Here is a 16,922-nt window from a genome sequence, read left to right as displayed (position 1 = left end):
ATAAGAATTTTTATGACAGTTGCTTAACATGACAGTTTTTATGGAAAGACTTGATTTTTAGGTTCAAAAGTTTTAATCTGAAACAATTAAGAAAATTATCTTAGAACTGCTTCAGTAACAACTCAACCAACAATTCTTCAGCTCCTCTCCAAAGATTTCAAAGCAATTTACAAACTTTGATTTTTGTCATCTTCATGTTCTGAACAGGAAAAACATGGTAAAGATGGACAAATGTAACTGACTTGAGTCACCCAGTGAATCATTGCAAAAATATGTAACAGAATTAAAATTCAGTTCACTGTTCTGACAACTAGAACACATTAATGTCTAGTCAAGAAACTAAAATAAAAAATGCATTCAAAATAGTTTATGTGTTTTCCCTATTTTCAGCTGAGGCATATCCTATACCTTCTTTAAATTTTTCTACCATCTTTTTTTTTTTCCTCGACCATTACCAAGGCAAAATTGTAAGTGAAGTTTAACATATTTGACATCAAAAACCAAGGAGTTGCTGCCAGTCATTTCTTATCCAGGAAGGCCTGAAAACCCTTTTGCTTTTGATACTTTGAATACAAATTGGCCTAGGCCAATGAAGACTGGCTGATGGAAGAAAATTACACAAGAATCTCTGTAAGATTAACTGAACAACCACTTTAGCATATAGATATTGCTGTTCTTAACTGTAAGAACTCATTTGTCTCCCTTTTATAGCTATGTTTGAAATGGATTTTAAGAAGTACACAAATCAATCTAATTTGTATTAAAGCAGCTAAAATTTTCCCTATTACCTTTTCAGTTAAAGTTTTGAAAGGTCTTATTAACGGGTGAGTCTTCATATTTTCATCCAGTGAAACACCATATTTCCATCCACTATTAGTCTGAAAAAAACATAAATATACTGAAATGAGAACAACGTAGACGAGTAACAGCAAATTGGCAAATTTAGTTTGTCGTACTGAACCACTATTCTACTCCAAAAGCTACTCAGTGCCACAGAAACTTCTACTAAAAGGGCATGCACCCATCTGTGGATACAGCAGAACAAAACATAGCCCCAACAGGCTGGATGCTATCTGTAAGTAGTAGGTCTTTGCAACCATTTCTGAGCCTAGTATACATTAGCCCCTTTCAAATCGACTCTTCTGTTAAGATCCTACTGGCTAAGGTAGGATCCTACCAGCTTTTCTCTGGGGCTAAAAATGAGGAAAATGTAACATTAACAGATCAAGCACTAAAGAATGTAACTTTAATAAATCCTTTACAGTCTTAACTGAAATGTATGGTTTGAGGTTAATGTGTTTATTTACACATTCATCCCTATTAATTTGCATAAAGAGTGCCACATAAAAAAAGAATCTTTATTTTTATATAATTGTTCTATAAAATTCCTCTGAATTTATTATGATAATAAATTAATTAACCCCCTCTATTTTTTTCCTTGAATGAAAGAGGTTTAAAATGCATACCTAGGTTGAACAGTTGTCTAAAACTGCAACTCCATCAAACTTCATTTTGCTCAAATTCAACTCTAAAATTTATATTTATTAAAATCTATTTACAAAATTTTAACACTAAAAAGGCATATTAAATGTTTTGTTATAACATTAGAAAGATACAAAAAATGACTCAGTATATATTGTCTTGTTTTACTGCTGTTTTCAAGTCGTGAAACAGAAACAACAGTGACAGAGCAGTTGGAAAAATTATAGAAAATCAATACATAACAGCCTTCTAAAGCTAAAAATAAAGAAAAGCTGTAACTACATTTTCTGAAATAAAAAAAAAAAGGACATTAGACTTCTCAGGTACTCTTATATCACAGAACTGCTGCAGTAAAATTGAATCTCTGACTCCCAGATACAAAACGTCATTACCAGGCAAAACAAAGACCAAAATTTACATGTTCTCACTTAGGGAGAAAAAAAATATAATTCCATACCAAGTGCCCCCTTTTCATTCCACTCAAATTTTGTCCTTCCCCTCAAATTTTGTCCTAATAAATTCTGGTCACTTTGTATAACTGACAAATTTTAATGCATTTTCAGCAAAAGGTGTCTTCCATATATCCCTAAAGAAATATGCAGACATTAATGCATTCCAAACAAGGGCCTATCAGTTAAACTGTTCAGTTTTTCCTCCAATATTCACCCCAAGTATTATTTACTAGTCTTTTTCTGACAGTTGCCAATCTTAAAATAATTCCTACCTTATCAAAGGACCACTTATCATGGGAATGTTCAGCATACTTGCTGACAATATATTCCAACTTTTCAGGAAGTATAAAGCTGTGAACAAAGGGGAGTACGGTCACTCAATCATAAGTCACTGCAGTCTGATTTATTAAAAAAATATCAGGATAAAATAACACTGATCAAAATGCTTCACCTCCAGATGAAGGCAAGACATTTGGCTTTACAATTCCATTTTCTTTAGAAGAAATGTCACAAAACAAAGCAGAGCTACAATGGCATTTACAAGAAGTCTTGCAATACATTAACAACAGTTACATTTGTTAGCAACTGAAATCACAAGGAAAACCTGCTTCGCCATAACCTACAGATTTTTATTGGTAATGCTTAATACTGGACAGTATTAATATGGATGTTTCACAGTGCATAATGGTAGCACAAATTAAATCATCATACATAATCTGCTTATTTTGCTCTATCAGGTTTCTACAGATCAATTCTCAAAATAGTGAAGATTTTCTGAAAATCAGGCGGTAGGTCAATTGAATCAATTACCAGATTTTGATGATCTCGTACCATTTGTCCTAAGTACACTCTAAGTAATGACAGTATAAAGTGTATTACAGGTGTATAAATTCCAAACCTTTAAACTATTAAGTAACAGGGTATACAATGAGTATACAATTTACTATGCATTCTGCAGATATCATGTGGAAATATTTAACATCTGTACAGTGCTGAGAAGAGCATGTTTTATATCTCGTAAACGGGGTATGTTGAAATCAATTATTTGGCTGGAAGAAGCAAAAATCCCTACACTGCTTCTGAAACATACTAGTATCACTAAAAAGTCATTCACCAGTCAGCTCTCCCTACAGAGGAAAAAAATGTTAATACGGAATAGCATAGAAATATTTATGGAAAGGAAATTACTGTAATTTATAGGACTTACTTTGCAGTGTTAACAGGTTTGGGGTCAAAATTTCCTTCTGGATCCACTGAAGTCTGCTTTTCCAAAGTTGACCTGATACGTGTATCTAAATAATCAGGAGGCAAGGCACCGGCTATAGCACTTAGGCAAGGCAAAGCCATTCGAAAGAGCTCTGGATCATACTTCTGCAGGAGAGATAGGAACTGGTTGGAAAATGCAATAGAAAAACATGCAGAATGTTAGTGAAAACCAAGCAGCCACATCCACAGATATTAGAAAATGCAAACAAAGAGTAAAGCACATTTGAGAAATTAGACATAGAGCAAAATTATTCTCACATTTATATTTCTTGATATCAGCCTGATATATTTATAAGACTACTCAAATTAACCTGAGTATGGTGACACTTCCATCAGTATATATGATGCAAGTATGACTCTTAAGCTTTCTTTGGGCTGTTACTACCTAACACAGGAAGGGTCAAGGGCTGCTTGACTAGTTCTAGAAGTACGATCCTCTTCCTTTCCCTAACTGACTTCAGTCTAAATCATGCTGGTTAAAGGAAATTGCTTTCCTGTAGCAAAGTCAATTCATTATTTTTCAAAATTATCCTGCTGAGAGGTAAACTAGCACATTTACTCTTCTAAATAGTCATTTTAACTCTGGAGAGAACATAGAAATAGATGATATGTAAAAAATATAAGGTGTAATTACATTCAAAGAACCTATCCTTAGTAACTTGCTATGAAACACATTCAAGGTCAATGTTACACACGACTATAAAAAAACATGCTAGAGGAAGTAGCAGGAGACCACTGTAGGCAAAAGTTCTCCCTCCAACACTTAAACAACATTCTTAATATGCTTAGTAAAAAAATAAGAAAAAATTACTTCTTTATGAGTCCCCACTTTTAAAACAGGCACAATGATGAACACTACAGTGCAAGTGTTTGATGCTATTATAATGAATTAATTTTTTTTTTTTTTAATTCAGATAGCACTGGCATCTTTTTCATGTTATGATACAGGCCCCAATCAAGCATTTTCAAGAAAAAAATTTCATACTGTAAAAATATTTCTCTTACTACATTATTGGAAAGGGAGAGACTATATGCTGCTATAAATCTGAATGACAACTTAGTGCCAATAAAATGCTGAAGAACAATGTTAAGGTGCATTGAAAATACTTGCTGATAAAACTATATCCTTATATCACAGCAAGCAAGTGTCTACATTTTGAGGCTTTAACTTCCTCTAGTTTTGTTGTATGTTTTAGAATGTTGTAGTTTTGTTACAACACTCTTCAGTGTGTGAGACAAACATAAGAATTGAGATCACAGGGCAAATTACGTCCATTAAACAGCCAGAAGCCATGAAAATACCCAAGCTGTAAATATCTCAGTACAAAAGAGAGCAATAGAGAATACTGTAGCTCAGCAGATTTACACAGTTCTCCTTTCACTGGACTAACAAGCATTTCTAGGAAAATGAAAGGATAATTAGAGAGGGGCATGAATATTTTCAGAAATGTATCATCTTCACTCATCTGCAAAAAGCTAAGATGCACTAATTAGAAACATTCAGTCGTGTCAGGCCCTCCTGACACTCTTTGTACTTGTGGCATGAGTCAGGGAGATGTAAATGTCACTAAAATCAAATACAAATAAGGCTTAAAGAACAATTTTAGAATAATCCAAAGATCATGTTCATTTCCATATTATAAATCAGAATGCCTAGAGAATCAGTCATCTAAATCTGTTGATTAGAACTGGAACATAATTTCAGTGAGATTCAGTGAAAAACTTGTTACCGTCCCATAGCGAAAATTTTATTTTTGAGACCAATCATGTACAAAAAAAGGATTTACTGAGTAAGACATTCCTCCTATCAGAAGTGTAACTTTTTCTTAGAGAAAAAGTGAAAAAATCCCAAGATCATGCTATGGAACAGAAAAATGGAAAAACGTTTCTAAGAATGTTGCATTGTATTTCTTAAGCTGGACAATAACTAGAATATTAACAAAATACAAGTGTATGTTTGAAAACAGACAATGTAAATTTACTATGCATACCTCAAAAATTTGACAAGCATATGCATACATTTCTTTAAATTAGTTTTATGTCAGTAAGAAGTATTTTTAAAATTTTAGTAGAGCTAAGACAGGAGAGGAGACAATATTGACTTGTTAGTGTAGCAAGCTATCTGCCTCATTATTAGTGTAAGGCTATTTGGGTATATCAAGACAAAGTTTTGACATTTCATTAGTTTGGAGAGAATATTTCAAGATTCAGTATTCAATTTTTCACTAGAAAGTTACTAAATCAAAAACATTAATTGCAGTATCTCCCATATTAAGTAAAATAATTGTTAAAATAGGAACTTCCTGCACTCAGCACAGCAAATTATCATTGTACTGCATTTATAGACATTCCTTACTGTAATGTGAATTACAGTCATTACCTTATGAGACAGGGAATCAAATATTCCCCAGAAAAGTTTTTCAGTTAAATGTAATTCTTCTTCTGCTGCAATTCCATAGCTTCCCATTCCTGAAGGCAGACAATAATATTTCCAGCACTGCTCGTAGTGGTTTGTCAGAAGCTAGATTTTCAAGAAAATAAAAATGTATGTAAAACATTGGTATTTAACAAAATTACACACTGCTTAGTGAAGTCTGAAGTGCCGGTATCTGTTTAAGCAGTTACATGAGTTTTATTATTTATTTCTGTCCCTTCATTTCTAATGACTCATAAATATGGTCTTTTTTTTTGGGGGGGGTGGGAGGGGAGGGGGAACAGTAAAGCCCATGCTGTGGAAGTATGAAGCCTGTATTATACCCAACTGCTGCTATGGGATGTGAAGTGATGACAGAGAGTAGCAAAATTACAAGATTTCAGGATTGTCACTGTCTGAGTACAGATTAGTACTGAGTACATTACAAAATGGGTATAAAACAAGACATGATAGGTTGTGGTAAGAAGTTTTACAAATTCAAATTTATCTTATTTCTGTCATTTGTTGATGGCCTCAGTAGTATTCAAAACATTGCAAAAGGCACCTGACAGTACATTGTTTTAGCTGTGCTTGCTCATCTCTGGAAAAAAACTTTGGAAATAATTCTTGGACATAAGGCTGCAACACAGCAGTTAAAGAGTCAACGTATACGACTACTGGTGCACTTTCCATATAATTTCAAATTTGATTTCTTCTTTAGAACTAAAAATTCTAATCCTGTGGGAAATTCTAAACTTTCTTCTGGCATTAGAGTAGAATTTTGACATTTCAATTTTTCTGGCAATTTTGTTTAGGAAGGGAAAATAAAAATAATAAACAAATAAAAACCTTCCTCTTCATCACGATTTTCCTCAAAAATTATTGATGCTCCAGAACATATCTGTGAATCTGGTAGCTCTGCTTTACAGCCTCACAGAATTTCAATTCTACCATAAAAAGACCTGCAGACCTAAGATCAGACCCTTTTATACCAGTAGGAACAGCAGGCAAATCTGACAGAAAAAATATAAATAAAAGTTATCTGTCATCTCACAACTGTAATACTCTACTTATATAACAAGATGATGGATAAGACTTCAGCCAAAAGATTGCTCAAAAAAAAAAAAAAAGTGAATTCTGTCCCTTGAATCCTATTCTCTGTAGACATCATTAAAAATTTATTCCTGGACTATGCATCCTACCAAGAGTTATGGTTCATATAGCAGAAGAAGAAATATCAAGACAATGTTAACATTTCATTTGATACTTTCAAATACTCTTTTGCTGAAGCTGCGAAAAAGTCAACAGTTCATTGAACAAAATCACTTAATCAACTTACTATATACTTTTTGCATTAGGCAAGATTTCACCAAACCTTTGATCATTATACTCAGTTCAAAAGACTTTATAAAACAAAAACATTATTTTCAATTCAGAAATAATTTCACATTGCTTCCCACTGCTCCATTCTGGTTTTAAAAACATGACAATGACAGATTATTGTGAAGTAAGTTTTGCAGTGAATGCTTGTCAGAAAGTAAAACATTTACCTTGAGAGGCATTTTACAGTATTCATTGAGTAGAGGCACATCGAAAACGAGCCTTCTCAGCAGCTGTTGTAGCATAGAGGGACGTAAGTGGCTGTAATTGAAAAAATAGAAATTCTTAGTAAAATTCATATAGTCCAGTGCATATGAAATAAAAATTGAAAACAATTTGTATATTGAATTTCAAATCTCTAATTAAAATTATTTTGAAAACACAATGGTAGGTGCTTAAGGAATTTCAGTATGCTTCGTCTACAAATAGAAGGGTGTCGCACTGGACGATGTGTTACTTCTAGACTTTCTTAAGTGAACAGATAACATGTGTGGTTGTGCTATGTGACAGCAGAGGGAAAAGTGCTGAACTTTTTTCAGAATACACAGAGGGGACAATCTGAGTGAAAGAAACAGAATATTATCCCAACAGAATGGTTACACGGGATGGTGACACTAAAAAACAAAACACTCCTAACTGAAATTAGTTTATTATGATTATCCTTATAAGAAATAAATCTCAACTGGAAGACTGAATTCATTACCCAGCGTTTCTTTTCTAGCTGTTTAATTTCAGTGACCTGTAGACACAAAATCAATGTAAAAATGCTCCTTTCATATCTCTCTCTTAGTCATCACTTTTTCAGGATGAAGATTCCTGGTCTACTAAACCGTTCCAAAGGAGCAAATTTGTTTTATGTTTGTCCCTCTTGTTAGGCTTTTCTGAATCTTTTCCATTTCTCCTACAGCCTCCTTTTGGCAAGGGTCCAGTGCCATGCACAAACTGAAAAATGCACATTGCATTACTAATTTCACAGTCCACTGCACGGACAAGTAACACAACAGTTTATGACAAATAAAAGAATTATGATTCAGTTGGCAGATCTAGGTTTTCAATTCCTGATATAACTTCAGTGCTTAATTCGGTTTTAGGATATGGAAACTAATACAAACATGTTGATCCCTTAAATCCCCAACACAAATTCACTGTTAGGCTTGCCAGAATATTTTTTTGTAATTATTAGGTTATTTTGGTGTTTTGGTTTTTTTTGTTTGTTTTGGTTTTGGTTTTGTTTACAAAGAATCGGAATTTATCCTGTACAACATAAAGCTTGTACCAACATGATAGCTTGTATAATGCAGGACCCATAACAGAAAAATCAAGTCTGTTTTCTCTTAGGAAAAAAAGTAAATCCTGTAATACAGTCTGATCATTTACTTCATGCAAGAATACAATAATCTTGGTTCTTTATTATACACAAAGAAAGAGATTACTAAAACACATACACTGCACAAAAGAAATCAGTTTGTACATAGGTGTCATACATACTGGCAGATAGCAAGCAGGCATTCTTCAATCGTGTCTCTCTGTGCTTTTGTAAGGGAACGTCCCTTGGATAACCTGTATATTGTGTGAAGCATGGAGTCAACTAGGGAGGCATGATGCTCTGTTCCAGAAAAGAGGGGAGCACATCTTTTGAGCAATGGAAATACAGCTGAGCAAATATATCTATTTAGTGCGAGAGCTGCCTCTGTGGTACTCAGAGAAACCTGTATGAAGTAGTAAATAATTGTTAGTGTAATATGGGATAAGGATTACTAAGTATTAAGTCCATAAAACATAATAATCAAATACTCCTTAAGTCCCCTTAGCAGCTGGGTGCTAACATGACATTCCTAGTACACATGAAGACAAAATTGTTTTGTTTTTTCTTCAACTTGAGAAAATCCAAGTCATCCACTTATGTCCCATCTCCTGCCCCACTGCACTCTGAAGCAAGAGAAGCAAAAAAGAATATGCAGATTCTTTCTTTAAACAGGTTAGCAAAAGCCACAAAATATTAAGTAGCACTTTTAACCTCCATTTTTTCATACCTACACATATATGAATTTTCAGTGTAATTCTTGGAAGCACATATGAAATGAAAGTAATCATTGGGCTTATTACAGCATATCCAATGTACTTGCTAACTAATGTATGCCTGTATTAAAAGATTTTAAATTACATTTTTACTTCATAGGTTGTTACTGAATGCTTACAGATATAAATGCTATAAATTAATAGTAAATGAGTTATCACTATTTGTGTTTATAGTAAGCCTATACTACCTTTGCTATCTTTATAATTTTTGAAAAGGTTTTAACTTGAAATGCCCTTTCTTACACTTGCAGAGCCACTATATCCAACCACAGCACCTAAATCCCATAGCAAAATACTTACTGTATCCAAAGAGGCACAGGCTCTTAAATCTGGTAAAAATCCAACTTCCAGTAGGTGAAGGAGGAAGCTTTGGTCATTAATACCATAGACACGGTCCAAAAAAAGTACCATGGGTGCTTTATGATCAGGACAGAAATTTGCAGACATGTCTGGCTCATTTACTGTGCCATCTATACAAAAATATAATCCAATTTTTAGTAGTAGATAACTGATAAAACAAGAAAAACCAAAATAATGAAAGAGACTATAATTACATTTAATGTGCAAAATCACATATTCAATGAAAACTATATTCTTGTTCAGTTTTCTTCTTTTTCAGTGGAAAAGTACACTACATTTTCATTATTTCAAAAACCATACTATTTTGTAATTGATTAATCTTTCACTCTTAAGTGAAAGCTTAAGTATGAATGGTATTCTATTTATTTCATTACAGAGAATGTTTATATGTTAAAATGAAAAATAAATATTACTGCAGATTATTATTAATATACAGTGAACTGTGAAGTCAATGAAAGTTAAGAATTTTCTTTTTTTCTCGCATGTAAAACTAGAAAGAACATGGAATCCAAGGGGGAGACAAGAGTAAGACAGAGGTTAAATGTGTATCAGATAAAACATTTCTGACTGTAAAGAGGAATAGAAAATTCTTCTGAAACAAAGGACAACAGAAGTAGTAGAAAGAGGAAAAAGTTATTTTGCCCTATAAGAAAATTACAGGCTGGTAGTTTATAGTCCATGGAAATTGAAGAAGTTATTAGGAAACATGAAGATATGCTGTAAAAACCTCATCCTATGTTGAGTTTATGTGTTATAGAAAATTTCAGTTTCTATTATTACCTTGGAAGTTATTTTGTGGAAATAAATCCACCCTGGATAACCACACTTACTGCTTCTAGGAAAGAATCAACAGTTGTGTAACAAGCAAGGACACCATCATCAATACACCTCTAACTCTGATTCTGAATGATTTTTGAGTTGCGGAGTGAAGAGTGTGAAAACTCGAGTCTTCACTGACCTCCCTTTAACAAGTAGTGTTAAGAAGGTTGCTAATTCCACTGACAAAAACTCAATTTCAAACTCAATGATAGGTAAAGATACAGATACAGATAGGGAGCTTCACAGTTTGATGCAGAGGGAGCAGCAGGTCAATGCCACCCCCTGGGTTCATTTTTTCTATGTGTACACACAGTACACAATGTCTTGGTCTTTAGAGAGTAGTTTCATTCCCCAGAGGTGAGAATGGATGAATCAGAGTAGTAAGAGGAATGAGTCCTACAGCAGCACTGCAGCATAGCCTGAACTCCACAGTGGCCATCCTTGAGGTACTAAGCAAATGTTGGGGACAGAATGTATCTACCTGGAGAGAGAAGAGCCACTCCTTCACCCTATGTCTGTATATCCTATTGCACATAGGATTCTCCTGTGACAGACAGAGCCTCCAAGGATATGAAGCAGCAGGAAGTGGAAGTGGGAGGCTGCTGTACTAAGTACTAAGCTGGGTGGCTTCATGATGTGTAAGAGGATTCCATGATAACTTATCTATACCTTATGGGAGGACCTTGTGGGAGGCAGGCAGGGATCTCGAGTCTGTAAGGACAGGTGAGAGAGTGGTGCAGAGAACAGGGATTTAGATTGATTATAAAAGGGGGAATTATTTTGTGACAAGATGAACAAGTACAGAAATAGCTTGCACCTTAATAAAAAAGAAGTCAGGCTTCTAGGATTGAATGTTAGAGGTCAGAGTGGAACAATATACCTAGAAATTCGGGAAAACACAACAGGTGTGGAGGAGCACCTTCTTCAGATCAGGACAATCCCAAAGCAAATGTGTCTGGCTTTTACTTCCTCTGAAAAGGCCAGGAAAGAAATTATGGAGTTCCAAGAAACAAGAAAGGCAATTAAAATGCAACATGTATATGCAGCATTTTAATCAAACAGGGACAAACAGGATTCTATAGAGTCATCATTGACCTGGAGAAGGAAGCAAACAAAGGAACCCAGAAGTCTGTATACAGCACTAAATTCTTTTGTGTGGTTAAATTATTAACAAAACTGAGTGGGCAAAGTAGAGACAGATGCACTTCAGTGCAGACAACTCTAGGCTAATGCACCTGCATAAAAATAAGACATGCCTTCATGATGTGAAATGCTGGGGTTTGAACCCTGAGCCCCTGAATTAAGGTTGACATATGGATGATTCCCACAGCCCTTCATACAGAGGTGGTGAGTTTGCCTTATAGCTTCCCCTCAGGGTGCGGCCGGCCCTGCAGGGAGAGCCATAAGGGAAATGAGCCCCAGGGGTCCCGCATTGAGTTGACAAAGGTCAGGTGTCTGCTTGGGGATAAAAGCTGGGACCACTTGCAGGGAGTCAGGAGTGTCTGTCTGTGGAGTGCACTCCACAGAGCTTCCTGGTTCAGGGCAGACCTCCTGACTCTCCTGGAGCTGGGCCCTGGTCTGTTTAGGCCTTTGCAAACGCGGGCCGATTGGGTGAGAGTCGCCATGTGGACACCTTTTTCTTATGTGTTTGGCTTGGCTGTTTCCTGTGCCAACTGTGGGCAACCTCAGGTCTCTGTTTGTGCCACCTGTTGTGAGCCGAGTTGTGTCTTTTGTGGGATCGTTGGAGGTGGCGTCAATTGTATATCAGCTGGTTGACTTGTTTGTACCCCCAGAGGTCATAATGTTTTTGTTTGCAATATAGTCTGTGTATTGGATTCTCTTTCTGCTGGTACTATCATTTTTGTTGGGCCTGGTCATTGGCAAAACAAGATGCTAAGTTTGGAAGTGACATTCCAAAGAGATCCTGCGGTCATTACTGAAAATCTGTGAAACCATCAGCTCAATGTTTATCAGTGACCAAGCAAGTCAACAAGATACTGAAAACCATCAGAAAGGGGTATTTAGAATATGAAAGAGGGCATAATCTTGCTGCTATGCAGAACAGAAAATTAATGCATAAACCAAACTATTGTGTTCCCACATTGTCAGTAGAACCTGCTCATGTCTTGTGTACATCCCACAGCTGTTTTCTGTATCTCAGGACTGCAGAATAAAGATAGTGAAGGAACACAAAAAGGCAACTAAAATGACTCAGACAATGAAGCAGTTACGTTACGATGAGAGACTAAGAAGAGTTGAATTTCTTCAATCTGGAAAAATGAGGACTGAGATTTAGGAAATTATTAATGTAGATGACAAGGTGAACAAAGAACTGCAATACACCAAATGCCAAAATACTACAATTCATGGGTATTAATTAAAGATTAATTAATTTAAAAGTTTAAAAAGAATTGCCTCAAAATGATTCTTTATGTAGCAAATAGTGAAGTTCTGGAACTTATTCCAACAGGAGTTTTTGGGTACTGACTTTATTCCAAAGGGTTTTGTTACATTCTCAGACACCAGGTCCATATACAGATAATAACAGGCAGGGAGGCACACTCTCATCTTTCTGAACAAATGATTGAATGTTATGGAAGCACAAAGGGACTAAGTCCAAGCTTACACACTATACCTAAAGAAACAGAAACTCTTCAGACACTGCTGGAGGTGAAGTACTGGGATGCACAGCCCATTAGTGTGATCCTGTAAAGTATTTATGTTCTTGCACTCTCTGCTCCACAGGAGTAAGTATCTGTTCCACTGGAGCAGCTCTAATTGATACATATTTAATTAAAATCTGAAGAACAGGTCTCTGCTTGTACTCAGCTAAAAAAACTGCTCTATTTTACACCTGAATGCTTATGTGCCAAAAGATTTTTATAAAATGATGAGCTTGTCTAATAAAAGTATTAAAATTACCTTTGTTAACTGTTGACAGCTTTAGTGGTATACTTATAATCCCAACCAAATCTTCTGTTGGCACTAGAGATCGAAGGATTGACCTGATTCGAATAGCTTCTCCTTTTCCACTTTGAATAAGCTGTTAGAAAAAGTTTATCAATCAAGAAATTTAGTACTAAAGAATATAAGAAAAATTTCCTCAAAATACTGATTTTAATATGATTTTTTTTTCCAAACACTGGAAAGAAAAAAAAAAAGAACAGAAATGCAATTTATCCCAGCATTTCGAGTTGCTTATTTCAGTTGATCCCATTTCTGAATCTGTCCTAATTTTGATATATCAATAATTGCACAACTTTATAAATTCCCAATAACAAAATAACCCCAAATGAGTAAGATTATGAAAGATGTAATGAAACTGAAAATTTCCAAAAAAGTCATACTAATTACAGAACACAGTGCTTGGTTTTGAGCTTGCCTCTTTATACTATGAACAGATGCAAACCTGTCTGATTTATCTACAAATTCTTCTACTGTTTCTATGCAGTAAAAATTTCAAAGGGTATTAACAATGAGGTGGCCAATTTTTTTCAACTTCTAGCAGAAATTAGGTATTCATAACCTGTGTCTCTGAAAACATCTCGCTGTAACTTTCTTAACATGCAAATACTATCTCTGGAAACAGAGAGCTATGTACAGCTTTAAATCTAATAAGGTTAATAGCTTTGGTAACAGTAAATAGAGAGGCTCCAAGGCAAATATCTTGCTTCTTGTGTACTGAGATACATATTGCATTTTCAGTTGGATTTATAATACTAAAGAATTTTAAATACTGACAAGCGAGTGTCAGTCTAACAAACCCAAGCATGTGGCTTTACAGGCTTTAGAGACAAAACAGTTATGTTACATATTTTTCCGTGTATTGATTTGGTGTACATACTATATTTCACTAGTGCACAAAGTAGCCCTTCTTATAAAAATTATTTTTCTGGCTTTCTAGAGAAGAGTGAAGGGCCAGTTTCAGTAATTTGATTGGTAGCATAAATGTGCTAAACTAGTAATTCATCTTTGTTTTGATTCCACAGTCATATAAATATTATCAAAATTTTAGATAAATAAAAAAGGATAAGGAATCCAAAGACCATGATTCTTTATGAACAGCTTGCAGGGAACACATCTGCCTATACACTGAGAAATGCAATAAAGTCCACCTTCTGAAGGGAAGAACCCTTTGAATAGAGAACAGTTTAGTTAGACATGTATAGTTCTGTTTAAAAAAATCTACATTTTCTGAGGAAGTGACAAAATGAACTTACATGCATTTCCGGTGCACAGCGTCCAAGTAAATCTATAAGAGCTGAGTAAAATGACATGATTGCATTGCCCATGTGCACAATCTCCTCCTCCTCCTCCTCATCATCATCACTAAAAGGTAAACAATACCAATGAACATTTTTGCTAATGTAAGTTTATAGATCCTCTCTGGAGCTAGATCCATGATCTGTAGACTATTAATCAGCTATCCTAATTTCCTCTGGTCTGGATTACAGGAGTTTTATCCCTAGAATAAGCATGCAATTGAACAGCAATAACTGACTTCACATGAGCCTTCTGTCTTCCTCCTTCACTTTACCTTAGCTTCATTTCACCAGAGCTGCCTTCTTTGCATTGACCTTGAAGCTGTTTCTCTTCTGTAACTCTTATTCCACTTTTATCTAGCTTCTGCTTTATGAGTTCCATATGACAACTGCTTGTGGGTGTGAATCTTTACTGCTCTGTTTGTATAATGTCTTACACAACAGGACCTATTATCCACATACTGCAAGCATGATTAAACCAGCTATTAAATCGCCATTTGCCAAACAACCGTTCACATTTACTTACCCTTCTCTTTTATATGCCTGGGAGGGAAGGTCACGACTGGGATTCTCTGAGATCCTGATAGCTTCCTGCATAGCTGCCAGCAAACCATTTCCTCCTTCTCCTCTAAGGTCTGGTCCAAAGCACTCTGGCCGCCGAATAAGGAGCTTGACAACAACACTTGCATTCTCCTCAACACTTTCACCTGGAACCAAAAGGCACTATGCATACTTTCTCCCAGAAAGTGTCCTTAAGTCAGAAGACAACTGCATTTTCCTCTAAAGTTCACGAAACATAAAATAAATCCTCATCCTTATTTTTGAAAACAAAAATGGAACAAATTGACAGCATCAGCTTTATCAAAAATATATTGAGGTTTAAAAGTGACAGTGTTGATTTCTCTTGCAGAATTCTTACTTTAGAAGGTTCACTTCAGAAGGTTAATTTACTTTTTATGGCAAAGACTGCTCTCTCTGCTATAAAGGCTAATAGTCCCATGAAGCAAGAAGTGTGCCACTGGGGAGGGTGGGAAGGAAGTTTTGACACCAGCCAACCCCACCACTACCCTCTCACTCTCTTCCCTCTCCTGTGGGAGAGGGAAAAAATAGAATGATAGTATGACAACTCATGGATTGAGATAACAACTGTCTAGTAAAGAAAGCAAAGCAAAAAGCAATGCAAGCAAAGCAAAAAGACAAATTCATTCTGTGTGCTTCCCAGGCAGAAATTTAGCCAGTTCCTAGAAAGTAGGGCCTCAGCAAGCATAACGGTTGCCTGGGAAGATAAACACCATAACCACAAATGTCCCCCACCTTTTTCCCTGAGCTTTTGTTGCTGAATGCAATATCATGGTATGGAATGGCTCTTTGGTTGATCTGGGTCAGCTGTCCCAGCTGTGTCCCCTCCCAGCTGAACCTACTCAGTGGGGCCAGGGAAGGAAGGGAAGAGGCAGAATGGGAAAAAAAAGAGAAATCCTTCACACTGCACAAGAACTGCTCAGCAACAGTCAGAATATTGGTATGTTAACAACACTGTTTTAGCCATAAATGAAAAGCAAGAACTACATGGGTTCCTGTGAAGAAAGGCAACTCCATCCAAACCAGATCTAGAACAGGGCATGAAAGTAATTTGATATTTAATGGGCCAACTGAACCAAGGACTGTTGCTTAACATTATGTCCTTAGTATTTCATCAGTGGAAAATTAATCTCAGGGTTTAATCATCTCAACATGACTAAAGAATAACAAAGTGTGTTTAGGTTAAACATACCTAAAGTAAAACCTTCTGATTCCTTCTCCTGCATGTTTAAATATTCATCAAATCATCTGCTTGCTATTTAAAGCCTGAAATCGAATGCTTGATCTTTTCCATATAAAAAAATCACATTAAAATCAGTTTTGAAGATTGTGACTTGCCTGAAACAATCCCATTTATAACCAATTCATGAGGAAAAATGTATGTATGTGTATTTAAAGAGTGGGTTTAACTATTGCATAAATTCAGTACAGACAGATTGTGATCTAGATGCTTGCTGAATCAAAGTCATTAGGAAAAGGAACCTTCATATGCATGAACTCTTCATATGTAACTCACTGCTTCATGGACTGCAGTTAGTGGCATGTGGAAGCATGACAGGAATAATAATAAAGTCAAAAGGAATAACAATTAGGTCATTTATGATTAAATGCAACTTCAGAAATTCACAGTGGCTACCTTATAAGAGTACTGATAATCTGTAGGAAAATATAAAATTAATGGGACATGTAGGAAGAAAACCAATTACAGGAAAAGAAACAGTTCACAGTCACTGAATTTGTGACGTCAGTACCTCTGGTCACCACTATCTATATTTTTACATGCAAGCTGCATTACTAAACAAGTACAGAAACACAAATAACAAGTTTATA

The 16,922-nt window shown here is 35.5% G+C and overlaps 1 protein-coding gene across 1 annotated transcript in view; it reads right to left on the bottom strand.

The window, feature by feature from the left end:
- RYR3 (ryanodine receptor 3) overlaps positions 1-16,922 on the bottom strand; it is a gene marked incomplete at its 5' end in the record, with an annotated part of 111,027 nt that overhangs the window by 69,257 nt on the left and 24,848 nt on the right. The window contains 10 exons of the mRNA XM_008935761.1: positions 789-878; positions 2,207-2,285; positions 3,142-3,305; positions 5,581-5,721; positions 7,164-7,254; positions 8,482-8,702; positions 9,373-9,542; positions 13,174-13,294; positions 14,472-14,580; positions 15,040-15,220. Of these exons, the coding sequence (XP_008934009.1) occupies positions 789-878; positions 2,207-2,285; positions 3,142-3,305; positions 5,581-5,721; positions 7,164-7,254; positions 8,482-8,702; positions 9,373-9,542; positions 13,174-13,294; positions 14,472-14,580; positions 15,040-15,220 (1,367 nt within the window). The remainder of the gene's footprint in view (positions 1-788; positions 879-2,206; positions 2,286-3,141; positions 3,306-5,580; positions 5,722-7,163; positions 7,255-8,481; positions 8,703-9,372; positions 9,543-13,173; positions 13,295-14,471; positions 14,581-15,039; positions 15,221-16,922) is intronic.

Source organism: Merops nubicus, unplaced genomic scaffold, assembly GCF_000691845.1.
Source record: "Merops nubicus isolate BGI_N331 unplaced genomic scaffold, ASM69184v1 scaffold13832, whole genome shotgun sequence".
Taxonomy (NCBI): domain Eukaryota; kingdom Metazoa; phylum Chordata; class Aves; order Coraciiformes; family Meropidae; genus Merops; species Merops nubicus.
Note: the sequence above shows the minus strand (reverse complement) of the source record. Positions and strands in the feature narration are given on the sequence as shown.